The sequence below is a fragment of the Phyllostomus hastatus genome, unplaced genomic scaffold (genome assembly GCF_019186645.2).
Source record: "Phyllostomus hastatus isolate PE091 unplaced genomic scaffold, TTU_PhHast_1.1 phas_contig_147, whole genome shotgun sequence".
Taxonomy (NCBI): domain Eukaryota; kingdom Metazoa; phylum Chordata; class Mammalia; order Chiroptera; family Phyllostomidae; genus Phyllostomus; species Phyllostomus hastatus.
In genome coordinates, this window is record NW_025333603.1 from 7,999,878 (window position 1) to 8,025,343 (window position 25,466).

The following is a 25,466-nucleotide window of genomic DNA, read 5'->3' on the forward strand; positions in this document are numbered from 1 at the left end:
AAGTGAATGTGAGAGCAACTTACCACTGTACTTGTCAAATGACTGAAAAGGGGAAAGGAGCAACCCTGGTTTCTTCAGGCTGATTCTACAGTGCTGCTGAGTAAGGCACGTGTGAAAATCACTCCAGCCCCCTCCCCTGTGCCTTACAGACCAGGTGAACATTCTCACTGACACATCTTGTCAAAATGATCTGTTAATGTGTTTCTATTCCCCACTGGAGAGAGGGCAACTGGAGGCCAGAACAACATTTTATTCATCTCTGTACCCCAGAGACCTACCAAAGTGACCAGGCCATTTTTGGACATCCAGAAAATGTCCATTGGTTGAATGAATGAATATTATCTACTTATATGCATATTTGCACGCTTTTAAATCACCCTCAGCCTCCCATATACCAAACAGAAAGGGACCAGAAAGAGTGGCAAATCTTCTACCAGGGCAGTACCTGTGTGCAGATGCTGGTAGAGGTGTGGAACGGGTTCCCATGGGACATACCTGAAAGATTGTGGGCCTCAGTGTGAAGGAGAGAAGACTGCAGAGGTGCTCAAAGCCTCCTCCAATACTTAAAAGGCTGTCATGGAAAGGCAGGGGTAGATTTACTCTGTGAGGTCCCCAGGGAGAAAATGAGAATCAGGCAATAGAAGAGGGAGTAGATTTTTGCTTTGATAAAAAAAACAAACTTTTTAATAATAATTTTATAAGGGTGTGGGATGCATTGTATGGTGGGGAGGGTCCCACGACTAGAATTATGGTAAATGTGAAGCCAGACTTACATTTTATCAGGAGATGCTACAGCAGTTAGCAAGACCGACCCATAAGATTACTTTTAAGTAAGTAATTGGTAAGTAAGTGATAAGATTCTAAGGTACTAAATTATTATTATTAATATGTATTTTTAGAGAGTGGGGAAAGGTGGGAGAAAGAGAAAGGGAGAGAACATTGATGTGAGAGAGAAACATGGATTGGTTGACTCTCATCAGTTGCCTCCCAGTCCCCGAATGGGGACTGAACCCACAACCCAGGCATATGTCCTGACTGGGAATCAAACCAGCAACCTTTTGTTTTGTGGGATAATATCCAACCGAATGAGCCACACTGGCCAGGGCCATTAGTTAAATCTTTACAACCTCTGAAGCAGGCATTTCTATCCTTGTTTTACGGAATGGGAAACTGAGGCCAAGAAAGGAGAAGTAACAAACCCAGGTTATTTGGCCAGAGAATAATAGCCAGGGCCATACACCTGCCTTCCCATGCTGGCCTTTCAGCTGTGCCCTGATTTTCTGAATATGATATGTCCAGAAAGTATCCAGCCACACATTATGAAAAATAGAGATATTTACTGAAGAAGATACAAGATACAAGAAAGATTGTATGTAGGACAATGATGCCTCAGTCCCCAAAGTTGTGAACCTTCTTGAGGAAATCTGGTTCACTGGTAGCAATTTGAATCAAGTCATTAGCAACTGCAGCATAATGCAGCTTCTGCTCTGGTAGCAGAAGCTGAGGAATGAATTTTGCCACAACACATTTCATGCCAAGATCCTGCATCAAAATCTCAGATGTGGTAGTTTTTGGAATCCTCAGCTCAGCTCCTAGCTCTCGCAGTCAGTCACTGAGCTTTGTTGATTGCAGCCCAAACACATTCAACATTCTCAGGTGTCCTGCCTGTTGCAGGCCATCCAGAATGTGGATCACTTTTAAGATTCTCAACCATCGTTGAAGCATTTGTGCCACACTTTTATTTGCTCTGCTCTCATTGCATCTTCCCCAAAAGCCTTTTGAATCATCCAAATAGTTTCCGTGGAGGAATGTTCAAGCTCAGTCATTTTAAATGAGGCAGCCACACAGTACACATGCTCACTCAATGGCATCTACCACCCTCACTGACCAGTACAGTGAAGTTGTCATGTTCACACATGCACATTCCTGTCCACTCTCTTTGGCTGCCAGGTTGTGCAAACTATTCTCATTATATTAACAATGGCTGGACTTTTTCCAGACAGACCTCATATGTGCTCATCTGTGTGCTAAACACCTGCACTGACACAGGACAATGTGCCTGAGACTTTGAGGGACGCTGCGTTTTCTAGTACTATTTCCAAGTTCTCATTTCTTCCATTTAATTTTGACATATACCCCAAAGTATTTGGTTCCCTTCTTCCAACTTGGTGTGTCTGTCAGACTGGAGCTGGTACATCACAGAATGACAGCCTTGGAAGGACTTAAGTATCAATCATCTTCAAGTCTCCCCTTCTCCAGATTTGGAAACTGAGGACCAATGAAGAAACATAGAGTTCATGGTCTAGTAGGAAAGTAAGACCTTCAAATCAATAATGACAGTCTTACAAGTATGGTTAAGTGTTAGGACAATGAGAGGGAGAGAGGTTTCTGGAGGATATACCTGAGCTGAGATTAATTTGAAAAGATTGGTAGGAGACAGCCCAACAAAAGACAGAGAAGAGCACTCCAGGGGGATGGGACAGCAGGAGCACCTATCCCTTCAGGAAAAAGCACTGCCACTGATTGTATAGTTGTCACTTCCAGAAGGCCAAGAGCTGTTGATACCAACCTGGACTGTCAATGCTGCTTCTAAGCTGAATATGTGCTCAGACGCACACGTGAGATCTCCCCACACCTCTGGCAGAGACTCAGAAGTCATTTAGACTTCTGAAATTTTGAGTGTGTTTGCTCTCTGCCAACAACAAACACTATTAAAAAAGACAGGCCTCAGCCTTCCTTACTCTGAATTCCCAGAGTATTTAAAATTACATTGAGCCAGTACTTGGTTATTTCCAGAGCCTACATACATCCTGGCTTCCTAAGTAGATGTAATTCCCCAGAGGCTGAGAACTCTTCATGTGGCATCAGGATGGCAGCAAGCAAACACTTGCCCACAGTGGGCATTCACTATAAGTGTGTCAAACTAAATATGTTTCTCGATGACCCTAAGTTCCCTAGGGCAGGGACAGGGGTCTTATTAATTTTGATATGACCAATGTTTGGCACATAATAGGCTTTCAATAAATTTATGTTTAATGGATAAATAAATGAATTTAGTAATCAAATGAACAGTATCAAAAATAGTTATAATTTTTTAATGATTACTATGTGCCAGTCACTGTACTGAGTGCTTTTCTTCTCCTCCCCAGCTTTATTGAGGTATAATTGACAAATAAGATTGTGAGATATTTAAAGCATACATCTTGATGACTTGATATACATATACATTATAAAGGATTCCTCACATCTAGTTAATTAGTACACATTTATCTTTTTTGTTATACCTGAGTGCTTTATTCTATCATCTTATCTATTCCTTAAAACAATCCTACAAGGTGGGTATTATTGCCATTTGCAATCAACGAGCCTGACATCCAGAGGTCTCAGATCCCAAGACCATCTGTGGCTCCAAACCCTATACAGGTTTTAATAGTATTTTCTGATTTCAGAGGAGATACAAACCACATTGTTCAAGTAGATGTAAAACAACACCTCTGTTACTTGGGTAAGGCACATGGAAATTCACAAAGTACACACGATGATTTCCAGCAGTCCTCAAAGAAAAAAGGACCAGCTACAAAGTTACACTATTTCACAAGGAAAACCAACCAAACAACTCTGAAAGGAGTTTTTAAAAACTTTTTTTTCTCACTGTTGGTTCCCTGAACATTTTGCTTTATTTCACTTTGGTTATCCTTCATTTGTTTTTTCATTTTTTGACCAAGCTCAATCAGATCGGTGAGCATTTTGATTACCAGGGATTTAAATTCTCCATCAGATAGGTTGGCAATCTCCTCCTCACTTAGCTGTCTTTCTGAGGCTTTACTATGTTCTTTTGGGAAACAGAGGACTCAAAGAACTTATATGCACAATCCATGGGCATGAAATACATGGGGGGGATGCTGGAGGGTTCGGGGGCAGGGTGAAGGAGGGTTAGAGGGGGAAAAATTGGGAAAACTATAATAGCCTAATCAATAAAAAATTTTAAAAAGGAAAAAAACCTTTTTTTTAGTTTGTCCTATAAAATAAGTTGCTGCAAACGATAGTTCTTAATACATTTCAATAACCTCAATAAATGAAAAATGGAACTAATGTGAACCCTATTTTCTTCTGTCCAAAAAAGAAAGGAGATTTGTAATATTAAAAGTTAGTACCAAGTATTACTTAGAAAATCAAAGTAAAATAGATTCTAGACAAAGTACCGGGAACAACAGGAGCCTCCTGACAACTACCTTACCATCGGCACCGATCACAGAAAAAGAAACACTCAGACTGATGACCCTGGGCAATGGAACATTCTTAATCTAAACAACATGCAATTACATTATGCTCAGAATATTATATGGTAGGAAAGAATAATCACACATTTAAAAATATTTCTGACAAGGGTTGAAACAAAAAGAGGAGGAATTTGGCAAACTCCCAGCTAGCCAGAGAAATGGACCAAAACTCTTAATTCTTGGTTGGCTTACTCTCAATGAAACAAAGGTCTGGAAATCAAACAGCCAAGATTTTCCACCCAGAATGGGTGTCAACCAACAGGTGATTCCAGAAATGTGGCCAATGCTAGATGAGGGCTTAGCAACAAAGGAAGAAGAGGTAGAAAAAGTTACCAGTTTCATACTGATTACATACAGTGTAATTAGCCTTTGGGAAATGAGACTGTCCGTGGGTAAAAGGAGCTGTTGTATTTAGGCACCAAGACAACGGCTTCTGAACCTCCCATCAGATGCTGTTCTCACACCGGATGTGTGGAGGCGCCTGCCATCGTGTCCAGATGGAGGCTACGACATGACTTACAGGAGGTAAGTCATGTCGGAGGGTTTGGCGCAAGGTAAATGCTTCACAAATATGGACGGAATATAAATGTGTTAAAACTGCCTTTACCTTAAGTAAAAGGAAGGTACATGACATACCTCCGACATGACTTACCTCCTGTAAGGTAGGTTTGGCGCAAGGTAAATGCTTCACAAATATGGACAGAATATAAATGTGTTAAAACTGCCTTTACCTTAAGTAAAAGGAAGTCCATGACTCTCAATGAAGGAGATGAGATAAATACCTTGTTCGTGCAGAGATAAGTCAGGATGTCAAATATGAGCTGGAGAAGGACCTTGTCTGAAGATTTTGTCAGTGTGTCATTTCTGAGGTTCTCTGGCCTTGGACGTCCCACTAACAGCTGTATGAGATGCAGAGATGAGTACCCCATCCCTGTCGTCAAGAGGTTCATTGATAGTAAAGTACCAGAGGTGATGCTCGCAACCACGGTCTGACAGCTCAGTTCAGTTCCAACGAATGTTAAACAAGACAGAAATTCTCCATATCCAGGAAAATGAAAAGAAACAAGAAACGAAAGTGTGTCTTCCCTTTTTATCACCCCTCAGCTGGCAGGTAAGAAACAGACACAATAAAGAAATAAAAACCCAAGCACAAAGGAACTCATGCAGAAATGAGTCTGTGGAGTAGGAATTGAGGAGTGAAGCCATTTCTGATTTTTTTAAAGCTAAGGGCTTCTTCAGGAATGGCTACACCAAGCAAGTGTGACCAGCCTCACTACGCTGAGTCAAGTGCGTGGGAGAGGTGACAATGACGGAGTGCCTGGGAATGTGTGTGAGAATCCCAAAATGTAAACACTTTCTAATGGCTCAGCTCTTTTGGGCAACAGAGAATGAAATGCCACCCTGACAATCGGGAAACCAAATGAACCCATAATTGAAATCATGCCCAGGAAATGCTCAGTACTCAGTAATTTTCAACAAAAAGGCCTACCGTGTGATAGGGCTGTGCTGGTGGTACAGAGCTGGCTCCACATGGCATTCTCCTTTGTTCCCCTTGAGAGTCAGTAAGACTTTCCAAAGCCCCACTTGCCCACCCGTGTGCAGTAGAGGACACCATCTCTTTCTTAACAAAGGAGATGAGGCCATCAGGTAGAAACTGTCCCAAACTGCCTACTTCCCTTCTACCCACAAACACACCCCTAACACAGATGTGTGGTCCACAAAATGCTGAAGAAAAAAAGCTTCCTTGTGTAATGAATGCTATGCATTACACCATTCCTTTTAAGATTTATAATATACATTAACACAGACTCAAAGAAGTAGTGGCAAAATAAAACCTCTTTTCCAGTTGGTTCACTTCAGTCTCCCAAACTCACTTGGTCATAGAATCCCTTTTAAAAATCATATTACCTGTTACACATCTTTGGGAAAGACTTTCAGATGGGATTCCCAAATGAACATCACTCTTTGACACAGAACCGAATACTGTCTTAAGATTAATTACCCTCAGGTGGGGGAGGAGTTTGGGCTCCAACTCTGAGCTAAGGTTCCTGAGATACCAGACAAGCCAGCAGAAGACAAGGAGACCAAACCAGAGAATACTTCTAACGCCTCCTTTCACTGTGATGCTCCATGAGTCTGTTTCTTAGAGCATGTCACATAGACTTGATTCTGGGATAATGAAGTCACAGGACAAGGATATATAGTGGGGAGGGTGACCGACATCTGAGGACATATTTTCATGTCAGTATAAGTTGTACGAGTTTGGCTCTAGCTCATCTGTGTCAGTAATCAGCATGCAGTGAGCTCAAGGATTTTCACTAGAAGAATTAAAGACCCAAGGATAAAACAAAACATAACTGTCTGGCTGTATGGACACCCAAGGGAGACCACATACAGACAGGTGTGCACATACAGGCACACACACACACATTATCTATCAATAACTAACTAGGTATATGACAGTGGGAGGAAGCATAGTGTTGCAGATTAAAGTAGAAACTCTAGGGTCAAAAAAACATGGATTCAATGTTGCTCTGCCACTCAGAAGCTGTGTGACCTTGGACACATTACTTAACCTTTCTGAGCCTGTTCCCTCACCTGTAAAATAAGGCTAATAATACGTACACCTCACAGAACTGCTGTAAAAATTATATTACTATATGTCAGGTGCTGCTGAGTGTTTAACATATATAATAAAAGATTTTATTTATTTATTTTTAGAGAGAGGGGAAGGGAGGGAGAAAGAAAGGGAGAGAAATATCAATCGGTTGCCTCCTGCATGTCACTAACCAGGGACCTGGCCCACAACCTAGGCATGTGCTCTGACCAGAAATTGAACTGGTGCCTCTTCCATTTGTGGTATGATGTCCAACCCACTGAGCCACACCAGTCAGGGCTGTTTTACATGTATAGATACTAATAATAATCCTATCAATATACTATTTTACAAAGGAGAAAACTGAGGGACAGAGGGTAAGCATTTGCCTGTCATATAGTCAGTAGGTGGTGAAACTGGGACACAAATACAGGCAGTCTAGCTCCAATCATGAGGCTACCCTGCATTCCACAGCCCTGGATTACAACAGGTTCATTCCATTCCCCTGGATGACATAGACACACATACATAAATACACAACGCCCCACACCTCCTCTTCCTCTTTGGCTTTTAAAATGTGCTGTTTTTATCATTAGTTTATTACATGATTCATTTCAAGTGGGCAGCATGCAGACACCAGTTTCCCAAACACAAGGATCCTATCTGGCTGCTCAAGGAGCAGAGGAACAAATACAACCCTGAGAAGTGTAGTTCATTCTGAACGATGACTCACAACTGCTATTTTCACAAACAGCCTGCTAATTAAACTTTCTTATGAACTCTGCTAACTAATTTTTCCAATGCATGGAGGAAAAATCATTCATTACAGACCGGAATCCAAAATCTAATATTAACGGCACAAGTAGGATCTGTGGCATTGTAATTTGATAAGCTTGAGCATTAATAACAGTTAGACACTGATGTCTTAGGGAGTTAATAAGCTTTTGTTGAGATGCATGTAGATGACTGAACAAAACATCTGGAAGGCAGACTAGAAAGCAAAGCTAGCTTATCATGGGGAGTTACTATTTGATTTACCCTTATTAACCCCTGCTTACAATGTCCTGTCTTCTGGATGACCACTTGATATCCCGAGCTGGTATAGCATTGAGGAACTCACCACCATGTTAGCCGCTCATCTGCTGCTACAGCACAGAGTAAGGCAGAGGGAGCCTGTGTTATTGTCCCCATTTTATGCACACCAATCTGGGGCCCAGAACTGTTTAATCCACTTAAAGCCCCACTGCTACAGCTAGAATGAGAAATTCGTGGATCTTCCCATTTTATCATGTCACCACTCATGAAAGTGACCTGATTTTAAAAACAGTCTCAGAAATCATCCTGATATTTTCAAATACTGAACCAAAGGCTTTCATTTACAATCTTTCAGAACCACTAACACTGCTGTTCATGACTCCTGTGGCTATTCCTGAAGTTTACTAGAATACATCCTACACAGGCACATGCAGGACTCAGGATGAAAGAGCAGGAATGTGGGGAGCCCTCTGGGAAGGTTTCTCGTCCCAGCTGGCAGCAGCTTGTGGTCAGGCAGACAGGGGTACACAGACAGCTTGGCCACTTGCCAGCCGTGTGACTGTGGGTCAGTCACTTTAAACTCCAGGAACCTTGGTATCCTTATCTGAAGAATGGGGCCACTATCACCTCTAGGGGTTGTGGTCAGGATTAATGAGATAATAAATACAAACAAATGGCATCTAGCAGTGGTTAATACATGTGAGTTCCCACTGCACTCCCTTCCTTTCTCCTATGCTGTCCCTTACTTCGTACTTGGAATCACATAAGTGAGGACTGAACCAGGAACAGACATTCACTTTCCCTTTCCTCTCTTTATCCATTTGTTGCCCAGGGGTCAAGGACCCTTGGTGAGAAGGCAGAAGGAGTTATGAGACAGAAGGGGACCCTACTCCCTCCTATAGGTTGCTTTAATTTACAAGTGCCTCACCTGTGTCACCTGGCTGGAATTCACAAGTACTGTCCAAAGAAGGTAGGGTCAGGGTTTATCTTCTTACTGTATATTGAGAGAATGAAGGTCCAAGGGGATAAGATGACTTGTGCAAGGCTACACACACACACACCTATTAAGTGTGCATCTGAATGAGGGCTGGGGGATGGTGCAAGACTTCATTAAAGTCGGTCTCACTTCTGGTTGGTTCACTTCACTGTGTCTAGTATTTCTAACAAGAAAGCATTTGAGGGGGTGGTGTTTCAGGGCTTTGGGGGCTCCGAGGTAGTGCTCTACTTTTGTATTTAAAGGTGATCTGTCTCACTGGGAAGGCGGAGGGGTATACTGAGAAGAGAGAAGGTAGCTAAGGACTAGCTCCAGTTGGCAGGGTCAGGACCAGGAAGTGAGCAGACATTCGATTTTTCTGTTTGTTATCCAGCTCAGGGTCCTGGGCAGTGGGGAACCTGCCAGAACTCACTGCAGGAACCCTCACCAGGAAGACAGAGGCAAGGGACTGAAGTTCCTGTGTGCCCAGCCTCGGGGTTGCAGGGCAGGGGGAAGGCTGAAGAGACTCAGAGCCAGGAACACCTCAGTTCAGGGCAGCAAGCAAGGAAGCCCCTTCTAAACACCTGCTTTGGCACACTGTTTACACCATATGTTAATGAAGCAGGGACTCTACTCAGGGAGTTTCTCTGGGTCACTGCTGCTCTGGCCATGGCAAACAAGTCAATCAGTCCAGCACGGGTTCAGGCAAGAAAAATGAAAGAAGGAAAATACTATGGAGGTGATTTCAGGCTTCATATCCCACCCCGTGCTCTAGCTGGCAACAGTCTCCACAGTCCATGAGTGCGGAGGAAGTGAGGGTGGGGCCGGGGGCCTGGTTACCACTTGAGACTGGGACCAAGGTTATCACCGTATCTTTTTCCTTAACAGAAAGAAAACTAGGCTGGGTGGTCTGTTACTTCTCAGAGAAGCCACCTGGCCACATTGAATTTACACATTTTGTTTTCATCTCCTCTTACCATTCTATACCTATTTCCTAGCTTTGCTCTATCTTGCTTTGTAAAAAAAATAAAATCTATGGGTAATTTTAGCTCTTTTCCATATTATCTTATAAGCCAATTCAAATAATGTTTGGATAAAATGGCATATAAACAAATAAGAAGGCAGAAAGAGAGGGCAGGACAGAAAAGAAGCAAAGAAAAGAAAGAGAGGAAGAAGGAGCAAGGAAAATAAGAAGCCAAGTACTCTTGACTCAAGTCTTCTTTGGGCTGCACTGGTGTCATCTTTAAGATGAGTATAGATGTTGCTTATACTGGCTATCTCATCAGGGTCAGAGGAAGGACTAAAGATAAAAGCTTTTGAAAACAAACATGAAGGAAAAATACTGGGGATTATTAAGTATACATTTTATGCTCATTCCACCAATAAAATAATTTAATTTGATTCAAGATGTTTGTGATGAGAAATTTCATTAGCAGCTATAAGAATTAGAGTAATTACCCTAACTAGCTGTATCCACTTAATGTTGATGGGGCCTTGCATCTCACCAGACATCCAACTACATATTAAGGGCCAAGCAGAAAACCAAACTCCTAAGTCAGCGAGAAATTGAAGGGAGGACACGTACCTGACCTCAGTGAGATAAACAATGATCCTCAAATCACAGATGCTATGGGAAACCTGAAAATCGTCCCCTTCCTTCTGTGTTAGGTCAGGTTATTTATTAGCAAAGTTGCTTATCCTGTGTTAGGTTGGGTTAACTGGGGTCCAAATGACTTGCATTCAAATCTCAGCCCCACTGCTTATTAGCTGTGGCCTTAGATAAATACTTATCCTCTCTGAGTTTCAGTTATTCCAACACAAAGAGGGTACCAACACCACCCACAGAATAGTCCTGACTGTCCTAGTCACTATTCCTTGAAGATGTCTCTGAAGCTTGGCTTAGCTACTTCTTCTACATGGACCTGTCTCCTACAATCCACTTTCTACCAAATTGAAGGCTCACTCCTCTTTGACGCTTGTTCTGAGGACCCCAGCCCATTGTCATCTTTTTCTCCTTTGAACACCTATGGCGGACGTCTCCTTCATTCAGCAGAGGAGGAGTGGTGAGGTAACAGAAAGACTGCAGCCTTCGCAGTCAGACAGATTCTAACTGATTTAAGTTGTGGACTCCTTACCTGGAAAATGGGAATAATGGCACTGGTTATGCATAACTAATATAAAGCTTCAATGAGATAACATATATAATACGCCTAGCACTGTAGCTGACGCATAATAGGCATTTCATCAAACCTCCAACTTCACTGTTCTGTCACAGCACTTCTGTGCTGTCTTTCCAATGAAATTAACAGCCAGGGTCAAGAAGGGAGAGTTTGGGCCATGGTGAAAAACAAAACAAAACAAAACAAAACAAAACAAAACAAAGCCGCCCAGGAAACAGCAAAGGTGGGTGTGTAAGTGATATGCATTCTAAGCAGGCTCCCTGCCCCTCCAGCCCTGTAGACTGCTGTCGAGCCCCAGAACTTGTCCTGGCTTTCCTGACTCATTGACTTTTCTAGCAGCAACACATGGGCACAAACTATGTCTTACCCTCTTTGGCTTCCTCACAGACCCTGGTACAGAATTTCAGAGAAGAGAAGGAAAGGGAATAACTTTTATTTGATCTGAGAAGGGCGGACACAAATAAATACTGTTGGCTGATTGAAAATGTTCTATAAATGTAAAAGCCTTCTATGAATATATGGTCTCTATCTGAATTTTATCTTATCTCCAAAGTAGAAACATCTCCTTCCATCAAAACTCAATTTGGGGACTGTAGAAAAAAATGAAAAGGCAACTCAAAGATCTTTAGTTCTTATAAGGAATAAAGACATATGGAGTTCATCAGCTAAGAGCAGTTAAGAGAGATGTGGAATGAGGGTGGGGTGTAGATTGAAAAAAGAAATCACCACTACCACATCTCACAGAAGGCAAGAAAGAAATGAATTTCCCATTAACACATTTCAGAAAGCACTTTCCTCCTACCCTGAAGCTGATGAATTACATTTTTAGATAATGTGTGGAAATTTCAGTTTGACGTTACTTCCCTGCTTAGTTCCTAGTCTCAATCAACCAGGTCATTGTACAGAGAAGGAGGGAGCGAGCAAGTGACTGTGCGTGGGGGTGTGTGTATGTGCTGGGGGAAGGAGAGGAGGCTCAGTGAACAGGGAATTGGTCTTAGGAACCATACAGTCAGCTGAAGTACAGAAATAGAAAATCCTTAAAATACCCAGGCCTGATTCACATCCTAGGTAAAAATCCTTTGAGACATCTCTCCTGGGATGTGAGAATACTTTCCTCAGGTTATCTGAGTTTGGGAGCAGGGTAGAATTGTCTGATTTGGAAGGGAAGATGAAGGGGAATATAGCCAGGGGGCAACCCCCGCCCCCCAACCAACCAAATCTGGTCTGTAATCCTGACTACTGCCATCCTGGGGGAAAAAATTGTGTCAATAGAAGCAGAATGTATTTGTACAAACTCTAAACCTCACAGCCTCACTCATTTGCTAACCTGTCCTAATTAGAGAGGATGGGAGGTCTATGATTGCCCTTGATGGGGATGTAAGAGGCACACTGATCACGGTTTACTGTTTGCACTTAACGTTCTGACATTCTCCAAATTCCTCTTAATAAGGCAGACTTCTGCTCTCCCATTTTGTAACCCCATTAGGCTGCCAAATCCTTTCCATACCTAAAAATTTTCCATTCACCCTCATTAATACATCTCCCCAAGTCAACAAATCAAAATTATTTTCCTCTTCTTAGTGAAGTACCCATAAGATGACTGCAGAGAGGTGATAAATAAAATGACAGATGCAAATCTATATGATTTTCCTCTGAATTCAGGAGACGCATTGCACTATACCAAGCACATTTGTAAAATCAACAACAAAATTGTACTGATAAATACTACTATATCCTCTATCCTTCCTATGACTAACAAATATCCCTCTGATGTAGAAAAATTTATTTAGCTCATCAATATCTTGGGATTTTCTTGGATATGCATAACTGAGGCTGGGTTTTAGCTATGTGTAAATTTAAGGCAACATCCACTTCAGTTTGGTGCTTGAAAATAAAAAATGGTGAATATAGTAAGAGTATTTTGTGAAGAGAGAAAATCTGAAGTTAAGAACCACTCCAAATCTATTCTTCCTTGTTCAGGTAAGCAGTGATCTCTTTCAATAAGTTTAAAAAAACCCACTGGTATTTATTAGTTTTTAAATGCACAGTGTGCTCTTTTCCAAAACAAAAGATTTTGAACTCTAGTTATGTTTCCCTTGGAATAAAAGTTTTCATTCCCTAAGTAATATAGGCTGAGTTGGTTTGAAAAGGAGAGGTGTAAGCTTAGTATTTTCAGACAAACTAGCAATGTTAAACTATAAAGTGGACAATTCACCGTTAGTCAGAAAGCCCTGGGTTCAAGTCACAGCTTCCCTATTTGGAAGCTAAGTCATCTTGTGCAAATTACTCAATTGTTCCTAAGTTCAAGTTTCTTCATCTGTAAAATAACTATCTTGGGGGTTACATGAAACTCCATCTACTGATGTCAGCATAATGCTTAGCACATAGTAAGTGCTCAGTAAACAACGGCCATTATAATGAATTTGAAGAAATCCCAAATTACTATTTATTTATTTTTTAAAGTAATCTTTTAATTGAATTATAGTTGACATATAATATTATATTAGTTTGAGGTGCATAAATATAGAGATTCAATATTTTATACATTATGAAATGATCACCACAGTAAGTCTAGTTACCACCTTTATCATACAAAGTTATTATAATATTATTGACAATATTCCCTGTGCTGTACGTTATACCCTCGAGACTTATTTATAACTGGAAGTTTGTACTTCTTAATCCCTTTCACCTGTCCCGCACCCCCACACTCCTCCCCTCTGGCAATCACCAGTTTGTTCTCTGTATCTATGAGTCTTTTTCTGTTTTATTTTTTGTTCTGTTTTTTAGGTTCCACATGTAACTGAAATCTTGCAGTATTTGCATTTCTCTGTCTAACTTATTTCACGTAGCATTATACCCTCTACATCCATCCATGTTGTCACAAATGGTAATATTTAATTCTTCTTATGGCTCAATACCACATGTGTATACATATATATGATATCTTTTATCATATATACATATACACAATACATATATATGTATATATATGTGTGTGCATGTATTTTTTATCTATCTATCAATGGACACTCAGATTCTTTCCATTTTTTGGCTATTGTAAATAATGCTGCAATGAACATAGAGGTGCACATATCTTTTTGAATTAGTGTTTTTATGTTCTTTGAATATATACCCAGAAGGGAAAGGTCATAATGCAATGCCATTTTTAATTTATTAAGGGCCCTCTATGCTGTTTTCCACAGTGGCTGCACAAATCTGCATTCCCACCCACAGTGCATAGGGATTCCCTTTTCTCCACATCCTCATCACTACTCGTTTTTGTCATCTTCTTGATAAGAGCCATTCTGACAGGTGTGAGGTGGTATCTCATTGTGGTTTCAATTTGCATTTCCCTGGTTATTAGTGATGATGAACATCTTTTTATGTGTCTGTTTACCATCTGTATGTCTTCTTTGGAAAAATGTCTATTTATGGTCCTAGGACCATGTTTTAAAATCATTTTAAAATATTGAATTGTATGAGTTCCTTATATATTTTAAATATCAACTCCTTGTAGGATATATTGTTTGCCCCAATTTACTTATTTAAATGAGCTACTCTTTTTAAAGCATTTAGTACAGTGCCCAGAACACACATAGGGTACACAGAAACACACAAAAGCTGCTGCTATCGTTTTATTTGTCTTTGCTGTGTGCTGTAAGAAATTATGCCAGTAAATTCACCTTAGGGCTGAATGCACATTGCAAGAGTGAATTCAAAGCACTTAGGTGTTTTAGGGTTTTTCAAAGCCTTTTATTATTTATAAAGCTATCTCAGAAGTAAAAATCAAATTCCCATAGTGTCCCTATAGGTTCAGTTCCTTAAAAGTGCATGAGGTAACATAACACAACCCACAGCCCTCCCTCACCTCTCCCTCCTCAACCAGAGAGACTGCGTTCCATGTGATGCCTCTTGGCCACAGTGCTGTAACACACCACCACCCCCGGCCCCACTGTTGTCATCCATACCCCACATCTCATCTGTGGAGAGGGACACACAGAATTATTAGCACTTTCAGAAAGCCCCAGACGAATGGAAGTTACCCAGTGTCACCAAATCAAAACTGAATCGGTTCCTTTAATCAGAGATGTGATTCCAGGTACAAAGGCAGTGACAAAGTATTCACCCTGCTGTCCACAGGTCTTCTTTGCTTATTCTGCTTTTCCACTGAATGATGGCATTAATTATGCCAAAGATGTGTTATAAAGGAACAAATGAAGAGATGTATTAGAGGTGAGGTTTGGGAAGTGTTACCTTTGTTGGTTGAGCTGCAACTTCTAACCAACTTCATTTTTTTGGCATGACCCCAAATTAAGCAACTTTATGTGCCAAGCCTGCTTCACGTTAGTCTGCTGTTTCCAAAGAGGTGCATCCCGACTCTACTTCCTTCGTCCAAATCACAGGAGAAAAGAAAGGTTTCTGTACTAAGACTGGAATTTTAGCTGTATTCCTTTGCTTTTCTTCCCTCTATCTAAATCTGAACCTCATGTTTCAAACCTTCCATGATAGGTCCAGTCCCTTCTCAACCAACCACAGCCCTGATAGTCTGTTTTGTAAACCAGTCACTCCATACATTCATTTTTATAATTAATGATGTTCAGTTTCAACACCCTCTCCTCAAAACTCCCTTCAAAGCTTTCACTTGCCTGAAATGGGTAGACTACTCATAAGAACTACACTTCATGGGTACACAAAGACTGATAGTAAGTAAAAAAAAGAATTCTCTTTTCATCACTGTGATGCAAATAATCACACACTCTACATGGGCAGATAAAAACTGCTTGCCATTGTATACTAATTTATTTCTGGGTGGTTTTCTGTTACTTTTTTGTCCTTTCTCTACTCATTTTGGAGCAAGGTGATAACAAGATAGACAATTATCAAAGTGCAATTTGGCATTCCAGCTTTGCTGGCTTTAAGACGTACCCTGAGCTGCCTAACTCTTATGTTGCCTGAGCCGTGTTTCCTTACCCAAAACACTGATCAGCTAGGAACCTGGGTTCGGTGATGCAGTCCAAAGCATGAAAAAAAAAAACAGAAAACAACCAAATAAGAAACAAATTCAATTCTCTGTAGCCCATGGGAATAGTATAGTTTCTGCTGAGGGTCTGGTATTCTTTGTCTGAGTTTCTAGGTTGGGCCGACCCTTGCTGTTCACTTCCCTTTTTCTGCAGCAGCAGAGGTTGCAGGTGGACGAAGGAGAAAAATAAAGGACATGGCTTCCGGGCCATCACATGTCCACAGCTGCATACAACAGCAACTTGGGACACATGCTTTCCCTCCCTGCTATCTAGATTACCTTGATGTGTTCTTCCACAATTGGAAAAAGAAAATCTAGTATTTTTGAGTAGGTAAGTAACAGAAATGTCCACAAGCACTGTAAAGGGAATCTTAAACCTGGCACTTTCAGTAAATTTGGCTTTACTCTGAAAGCTGACTTGCATTCCCAGAGGAAGATAAATATTATCTTTGCCTCCTGTTATACACAAGAGTCTTGTTTAAAGCCATAGTGCATACTAAGAAGACTCTCCAAAGGATGGTCAGCAGACACTACTCAGAGGAACATAATATTTCACTGGGTTATGGGGTGAGGGTTGGGCCAGGATCGTCATTTAACACAGGCAAGGGTGCCCTGCTCATGCTTCTGGATAAGAGCATGCTTTGGAAACTGGGGGTGACTCCCAGCTCCACCATCTACTAATAACTGTGATACCTTGTTAAGTTATTTAACCTTGTTAAGCTTCAGTGTCCTCATCTAAAGAAATGGAGGCTGTTCTCAGTGTTAAATGAAATAAGGTATGTCCAGTGCTTAGCAAGTACCTGGCACAGAGTAAGTACTTGATGAATGATCGCAATTATGTCTTCAGTACCACAACACTTCAGTCCGTGCCCAGATTTCCCCTCTGTGTTCTCAAATGCAGAATACATTCACAGCCCGCAGACAGGAGTGAATCCAGCCTACTGGCAATGCCATCAACAAAGAGTCTGTCTCTGTCTCTCTCTCCCTCTCTCCTTCCCTCCATCCCTCTCCCCACCCCTTAGTCTGTCTGTCTGTCTGTCTGTCTGTCTGTCTGTCTGTCTGTATCTATCTATCTATCTATCTATCTATCTATCTATCTATCTATCTATCTATCTATCTAATAACCTTCTAAGGGAATCTATTATATTCTCTTAGAGAGTAGTTTGGGCTGGAAAATCTTAATCTTTAATTCTTATCTCTTTGCCACTTCCCATCCCCCAATCCTCCCACTGGATATTTAGAACTTCTTATAAACTTCACAGGATTGAGATGCATTGAGATCTGTAGGAGGTGTTGAAGGAAAAGGGGGGACTGGGATGCTAAAAATCAGGGCAACAAAAATACCTATGATGTCATTTACCCTGACTTCTGAACCACCAGCAGCAGCCTTTCAATTTGCCTGGTGTGATACCTCACCTCTCCCAGCCTGTGTTGTCACTCAAGCACAAATGTAGGCCTCAGAGGGTCTTCCGCTACAGGGATTCCCACTCCTTCCCCACCTCCCCACAGTCCCATGTCTCCTCCTTTTCTGACTTTTAGTGTAGCCAATTAAACCTGAACAACGGGTAGATGGAGGAAATATGCTGCATCTATGGAATGGTACAGCAGGGACCAATTTCACTGTTAATTTAAAATGCTAGAATTAATTAGGTAGTGTAAATGAAGAATTTAATAAGCACTCTTTACAACCACAAGTTCTACTTTTATTAAACACTGCTACCGAATGAGGGCAAATATCTCCGGTCTCTCTATATTTCCTTGCCTCATTCCCATAAGTTCTCTGCAAATAAAATTCTTTCTTTTTTTTTTTGGCCTGAATTTAAAAAATGCACAATTATAAATTTATGCCTGAATTATATTTCTGCTTTCAACCCATAAGCTTCTTCTTTAAGCTCAGATGCTATTGTACGTCTCTGCTTGTACTGGAGAGGGTGCTAAACAAACCAAAGTTGACAATTTTGGTTTTGTATACCAAATTAAAGGCTGTCTTAGAAGCTGTCACTCCTATTCAAATCCACTCGGTGAACTACCAAATTAGCATTCTTTCAGTAAAGGAATCTGCTTGTTTAAACATGTGTCTTTAGAAAACAAGGAACAACACCATGAATCAGTACTTCTCAAAAATCTCACTACGGTTCTAAGGGAACTCTTTTGAAAAGGTGATTAATAATACTCACTAATACAGCTGGCAGAGTTTCTACTTATAAGGTAAGGCTACACCAAAAATACATTTTCTATACAGGAGTGGGAGGAAGAATCATATGCTTAACTGGTTTTAATTTGGTTTGAATTATCATCCTATTATATAAAGATTATTCCAGAATCTAAACATTGGCTTTCTGAGAGCACAGACAATTCTGTTAAAGAATGGATGATCCAGTGCTCTGGGATAAGATCATCAAAGCCCTGGCCCTTTTCAGAGACCCTGATAAAATTTCTCCACTCTAGCCACTCTCCTTGAAACATACTGACTGTATCTATAATGAGAACATCTCCCCTTCCTAAGAGACTGCTATGCAATAGGCATTGTGCTAGGCAGTATATATCTGGCCTCTCATTTAATCCTCACAATAAGCCCTTTGAGATAACTATTATTTTCCAATTTTACAGATGAGAAAATTATGTTTGGAGGGTTATGTGACACATTTTCAAGTTACTTTAGTTTAATGGTTTTGCAAAGTACTGAATTTATATGGGGGATAGATTTACAAGTGAATTAGAATAATTGAAAAAAATATATGTATGTATCTATATGCATATACATTGGATTCTCTGATTTAAAATCAGGATGATGTATTCTCCTAGTGTAATTATAGAGCTTCCTTTTTATTATATAGGCTAGTTGCTCATCATGTATATTCTCCAGAGAAAGGGAAATAAAAGTCAGCTCTCAAAAATAACAAATACTTAAAGGTGAATATGCATGATTTTAGGAGTGGAGCACTGGAGAGAAGCTGCTTCACTGCTGTCATGATGTAACCCAATATATTTCTAAGAAAATGTTCTCCCTTCCAAAAGATTGCAGGGAAACTCCCCCCACCCCAAAGAATTACAGTGTCATTAGGTCCTCCATGAATGCTTTTGGATGGGAAAAAATCAGAACCTAAAAGTCTCAAATATTGAAGTTGTATAGGATATTGTTTCACTTTTCAAGTAAAAAGTCTCTGACTTCTCAGAGTATCTTCAAAACAAACAAAAAATAAAGTAACTCAAATGCAGATCTTCATTGAGCATCTCCCTCCTACTTCAGAGTAGTTTCATTCCAGAATAATCTGCTATTTTAGGGCCTATGTCTCCCCAGGGACCATGGGCAGTTGTGACCTCCTTCCACAAGCCCACCGCTTTAAAACACTGTCACACACAGAAGAACTTTGGACACACACAGACCAAATGTCTGAGAGGAGAGGAATAAGTAGATAAAAAGGAGAAGCATGGACTAGAGGGAGGGCAGAGGGCAGAACTGAGAACTAAAGAACAAAGGGAAGGGGTGACTGATTAAAAATAAAAGGGATAAAACCAAAGGATTATTTCACAGAAAGCAAAGCTGAGGAAGCTCCAAATTCTTCATTTTTGTTCTAGTCCTACAAACCTCAGTACAGTTTTCTGTAGTGCACACACATATAAATTTATTACCACGTGTCCATGCCATCCATGAATGCAGGATCCACGTGGCAGACACTCAGATCCATCACCATGCATGCGCATTTCTGCTAAGGTTTGCACATTTAATGGAACAACATAGCTGTGTTTTCCAAACCTAGAGTGTTGAAGAAGAGCATACCTGTAATTTTATCTCTCACGAGTTTGCAGGATTCTATTTCACCAATGCTCCCAAAGAGACTCCTGAATTCCTCTTGGGTCATGTTCTGGGGTAAATAGTTGACTATGAGGTTGGTTTTGCTGTCATCTGTGGCCGCCCCTGTCTGCATGGGAGAAGGACAGTTTCTATTGCTGCTGGAGGGTCCATTGCTCGTATTGGATGTCGGGCCATTTGACACCTGAGGCTCCATGGTGCTAATTATCTAAACAAAAAAATAAAAATGATAAAAATAAGCCTTTTGAAATCTCAAAGACATAATTAAAGTCTTTCTCAAGATTTGATTTAATTTAACTTTTTTGAAGAGAAAGAAAACAAGACAAAGCAAGATGGAGCAAAAGAGACTGGGTTGTGAACACAGCCAATTTAGAAGCATGTTTTAAACCAAAATGTTAAACTCCCCTTGCTATTTTAGGCCAGCCCATAGATTTTGAACACAGACTAGAATGCAGTGGGAACTCTCCCATTATTTTGTTAATGAAAAGCTAATTCCTGTTTTCATTACACAATCACTCTCAGAAATGTATACTTAAGCCACACCAAATTATAATTAAAATGTAAAGTAATAATCATGATTAAAATTATAGTTCCATTAAAGCTGAAAAAGCTAAATATAGAGGGCTATGCTCACAAGATCAAATTCAGTACCTGTTTATTAACTATCTCCTAAAGTAAAATGACATTATATTAAGTAGGGCTGTTGCACATGGGAAGGGTTTAGATTTTCACTGATGCTTAAGCACTGATCAATCTTCAGATTTCATAGGCGCATGCTGGGAAACTACAGTCGTCTATTGATATTTTGACCCAGCCACTCTGTTGTTACTATTTCTTCTGGACCTCTATTAAAATAAAAACACATAAAAGAAGAGCTTTCTCTGGGTTTCCACCTTACATCCAGCATATCCCAAGGCTGTCCTTTCACACCTTACTCAAAAAGGACATTTTCAGGATGTAAATAGTTAATTAAACAAAGATTTTCACAAATGTCTGAACTGTTCCAGGCAGCCTGCATGGGAATAAAGAGGTGAATGAATCTTAGTCTCTACCCGCAAGGAGAGGATGCAGATGGGCAAACGGCTGTCAGAAGGGTGACAGACAGGTAGTGGAGGAGTGATTAACCCTGCTAATAGCACAGGGGGATTCAGGAAAAAGTACTGAGAAGATGGTGCTAGGATGAGGTTTTCACGGAAAATGGGTTTAAGCTCATGGAGTTAGGTCATGAAGATGCCCTATATGGTATGACAAACATGGAGAATCACAAAATTTCAGAACTAGAAGACACTTAAAGGAATAAAATCTAGTTCAAAACACTCAAGTCTGAGATGAATTCCAGCAATGTTTTTGTCATAATGAGAAAGTGGGGCAGAGTCTGGGCCTGCACCCAATTTTCCTGGCCTCAAACACAGCCCATCAGTCCCACTTTTCCATCCTGTTCTACTGTCATCTCTTAGTCATCCTTCAGAGGGCTCTGTCTCCTCTGAAACTCATCATCACCTCCTTGGAAATGGAATCATGCTCTGCCACATTAGCTGTGTGACCTTGGGAAAGAAACTTACACTGTAAAAGACTTAGTTTTTCTCATTTGAAAATATGGGAACAATGGTGCCAACCTTGCTAGGGTGGTAAGAATGAACTGGTGGTGTGACAGAAAATGCCTGAATAGTGGTGGGAACATAACTGCAACCATTGATATTAATTAAAGTCACTCTGCCAAGCATCTGACGTGACTTCTCTCACTCCTCACAAGAAGGCAATGAGGTATATTCTAATAGTCTCTACATTTTATAGATGAGAAAACCATGGCATAGCAGAGGGCTGATAACTAGCAGCCTCCATTACTATTGCCATTTGGCTGCTCAGAGAATTTTTGGGAATAAATATTCTAATATAACATACATGTGGTAGAGTACATAGACATTAAGGGTATAATTCAAAGAATGTTTACAAAATGAACCCAACTCACACCTTTCGGATCACTATAGTAACTTCAGTCACATCACAAGAACTTTCTTCTTGGCTTCAGGTCAACTATGAGGATCTGGAAGGCTGGTGCAGATGGCAAGTAGAAAGCAAAGAGCCTCTAAGAATCTTAAATCAAGCACTCAGCACTGATAGAAACTGCATCCAGCAAAACCTAGTCAGCTGCTCTGTCTTTGAGGCAAGGGTCCAGGAAAAATGAAAGAGCTGTGTCCAGGGGCGGGGGCCATGCTAATGGAGATGATGTTGTAGAGCATCATCACGACTCCTGGCTGGGTGGAGGGTGCCTGCTCAGCCAAGCCATCCGGCCCCCTGGGTCTGTGCAGTGCCTCCATTTGCTGTGTCGTCTCACTGCTTCAGTGAGTCAGGTGTCCAGGCAACAAACACACGGAGCACTGCCAAGTCGAGAAGGAGCTTGAAAAACAGAGTTTATCTAATTCAGGAGGCTTGGCTAGCAGAACCACAGAGCTGGCCAACTACTACATTTGATTTAATGGCAAAAGAGCGCCAGTCCCATAATGTACAGAACACCTCCCCTGCTCCCCTCCTTTCTCAGGTTACCCTTCTTACAGCTCTCCCATAAATACCTAAAAAATATCCTGCACTTTTGTGGCATCTTTGGGGGCATTAAAATGGCATATGAACAATAATATAAGTCATACCATGGTGAGATTCTGTAGGAATAAAACTGTTAAAGGTCACCTGATGGCTGGGTTCATCTTTTGTTCACTGAATGGATGCTCGCCTCACAGACACACGTGGTGATAGCCAGCCACTTGTCTATGAAAATCTCATTGGTCTCTCTGCTCCAGAAAGCTCCAGGATGTATCAAGTCTGCAGTAAAGTAATTTCAGTTCCTCAATCAGCTTTCTGGATCTCCTTAGATCCTATGTGAATTTCTAAGGTGTGTTGACTTATGGAGCTGAGCCCCACCTGTAGATCAGACAACCCTAACTGGGCTCACACCTTCACAAAGGAGCCATGAGATGCAGTGTCTGTACTAAGCTACTGTACATTAGGCCAAGCCATTCTTGTCAGACAGAGATGGAGCTCACTTTGCTCTGTTCACACGCTACACAGCTATCTCACTATTTATTCAGAAAGGACTGATGAAAACAGACACATGCACGCACAGACTTTTCTCCATAAAAACATACAGGTCTGAAGTTGAGAAACATTTGCAAATGTACTAGTGTACCTCATGTAATAAGACCCCTCATGGGTTTTAATGATGCATCCCAGGATGGGAAATGTAAAATGTCAGAATCAAATCTGACACATGAGTCAACCAAGAGGATTTTAAACCATTTCTTGGAAAAGAAGAGAAATTACCAGGATATAAAGATAACAAACCCAACAATATGAAACTACAGCATGTTAGGTTTACATGATAGATCTTACGGAGAGAACACCTGTAATCTCTACTTGGGAAACAAACCAGAGGTAAATGTGTGTCAGTGGGAAATATACCCTCCAGTTGGCACAGAGGCTGCAAAATCAGGACACTCGCTTCCCCAGCCTATGACCTTTGATGTTCTAACAGCACAATTATCATTGCAAATAAATACATCTGCTACTCAAGTGTGTAAATGCATTTTAATAAAACATTTTGCATGAGTCTCACAGCCAACCTTGCAGCTGACCAGGTTCCAAACCCCTGACTTGCTCTCCTTCCCTTTTCTGAATTGCAATTAAGAAGCAGAATTAGAGCAGGCATCCAGGATAGAGCACCGAGGAGGTTCAGTTGACTTCAAACTCTAATGGTTGTACAAAGCACTACATTAAATCTTTTATGTTCCCATGATGTATTTTAAGAAACATTATACAGGCAGAAAATTTCAGGGATAAACTATTAGAGCAGTGAACAATAATGGAGGCACTCAAATCCTGTCATTGTAAATGTCAATGGTTTGAATGGCTAATTATTCACACTCAACACAGTAACCTCACCCCTCCCACCACCCTCTTCTGTAAAATATACAACAAGAGCAAGAGAGAAGGCCTCAGACTTGCAGCTGCTGGCTCTTCACTTGGGGTCATTTTTCTCGATGGAGGAGAGGTAAGAAGCTGAGGCTGAGTCAGCCTCTTTCTCAGAGTGCTCCTGAAAAAAAAAAAGAAAGAAACAACCCTCTCTTTCCTTTGTGACATCTCTCTTGCCACAATCTTGGGTCCTTCCAATGGTCCTAATGACCTGTTCCATCACATCTCTCACTATTACCCACTCAAGGTATCCATTACACTATTTTTTGGATGTTCCAGGCCATATGCACATAAAAAAGGTTTATTTCCACTATGGCTCCATCTGGATATGTTAGATGAACAGAGATGGAGCCCCAGTGTGCTAGGCACTGTGCTAGGCCCTGGGTATGCAGAGGTAACAAAGACAAGGAGCCTGCCTTCATTGAGTTCATGGTGTGAATGCATGATAGATATCAGAGAACATTAGGGACCACAGGGCTCATCCCCATAATGCTAATGATGAAGTTGAAGACAAGAAAGGAGAAATGACTTGCTCAAGGTTGCACTGTTAGGTGGAGGCAGATATAGGACTTGAGCCCAGGTTTAGAGACTACCTCCCTTTAGCACTCTTGTGACAATAACTTGGATATGGCTTGACTTCTCTTTTTAGGGAGTTGAGGGGTAGTAATGTCACAGAAATGTATTTGAACAGAAGAGTGGAGACAAGTCTACCTCAATACTTTTCTGAATACAGCACATTACAGTTCACAAAGAATGATGACCTGAACCCTGAGCTCCATGGTCAGAGACATCTGTTTTGTTTATTATAGTACCTCCTGCGTGCAGAACAAGACCTGACAATTAGTAGATTCTGGATAAAGGACTATTGAATGAATGAAACTTCTTGTATGCCAAGGAGTTCACTAGATCCCTCAAAGAACCCTGTGAAATACAAGCTAACAAAGTCATCCCATTTTTACATGTAACAAAAAAAGGCAGACTTTCAAATGCAGACTTTAAGAGGCATTAATTCAAGTAGGCAGGCTGAAACTTTGACTGACATTGACCCCCTAAGACTACCTGTTGAATGCTTTTGCCTTTTCTCTCCAGAAAAATATACATGCACACAACATTTTATATACAGGAAAGCTAATCCTTTGTCTCCAGATTGAAATCCCCAAAGTGTTTTTCCCCCCAAGTCTCCACTCTGCAATATTTTTGGAGCACCTCTATGTAGACTAACATTCTTTTTACTTCCCTATAAGAAAGGTTAGAACCCCATGCCCCCACCTTCCCACTCATCCACCCTTTACCCCACTTCTTGTATAAGGTGGGAGAGAATGGTCAGTTGAGCATGCTGGAAGCATTTAGTCCATTCTAAAATCCTAAAAATGTGTTGAGTACTAATGTACTAAAAATGTGCTTAAAGCTCCCTTTAACATTTCTCCCATCAGCTCATGAATTTCTTAAGTCTTCTATCGTCCCTATTCTTTATAAGGTTTCCATTTACCCAAGTATGGGGAAGTCAGGCTAGAGTTACAGGGCTGTCCCTCCCAACTGAGGATAGTCATTGTCCTGGGCCTCAAAAAGCCACAGCACAAGTGCTACCACAGACCCCTCACC

The 25,466-nt window shown here is 40.9% G+C and overlaps 1 protein-coding gene across 6 annotated transcripts in view; it reads right to left on the minus strand.

Annotated features, from left to right (window-relative positions):
* ELAVL4 (ELAV like RNA binding protein 4) overlaps window positions 1–25,466 on the minus strand; it is a 145,128-nt gene that overhangs the window by 32,062 nt on the left and 87,600 nt on the right. For all 6 annotated transcript variants that reach the window (XM_045858777.1, XM_045858797.1, XM_045858787.1 and 3 more), the window contains exon 2: window positions 19,869–20,109. In XM_045858777.1, the coding sequence (XP_045714733.1) occupies window positions 19,869–20,109 (241 nt within the window). The remainder of the gene's footprint in view (window positions 1–19,868; window positions 20,110–25,466) is intronic.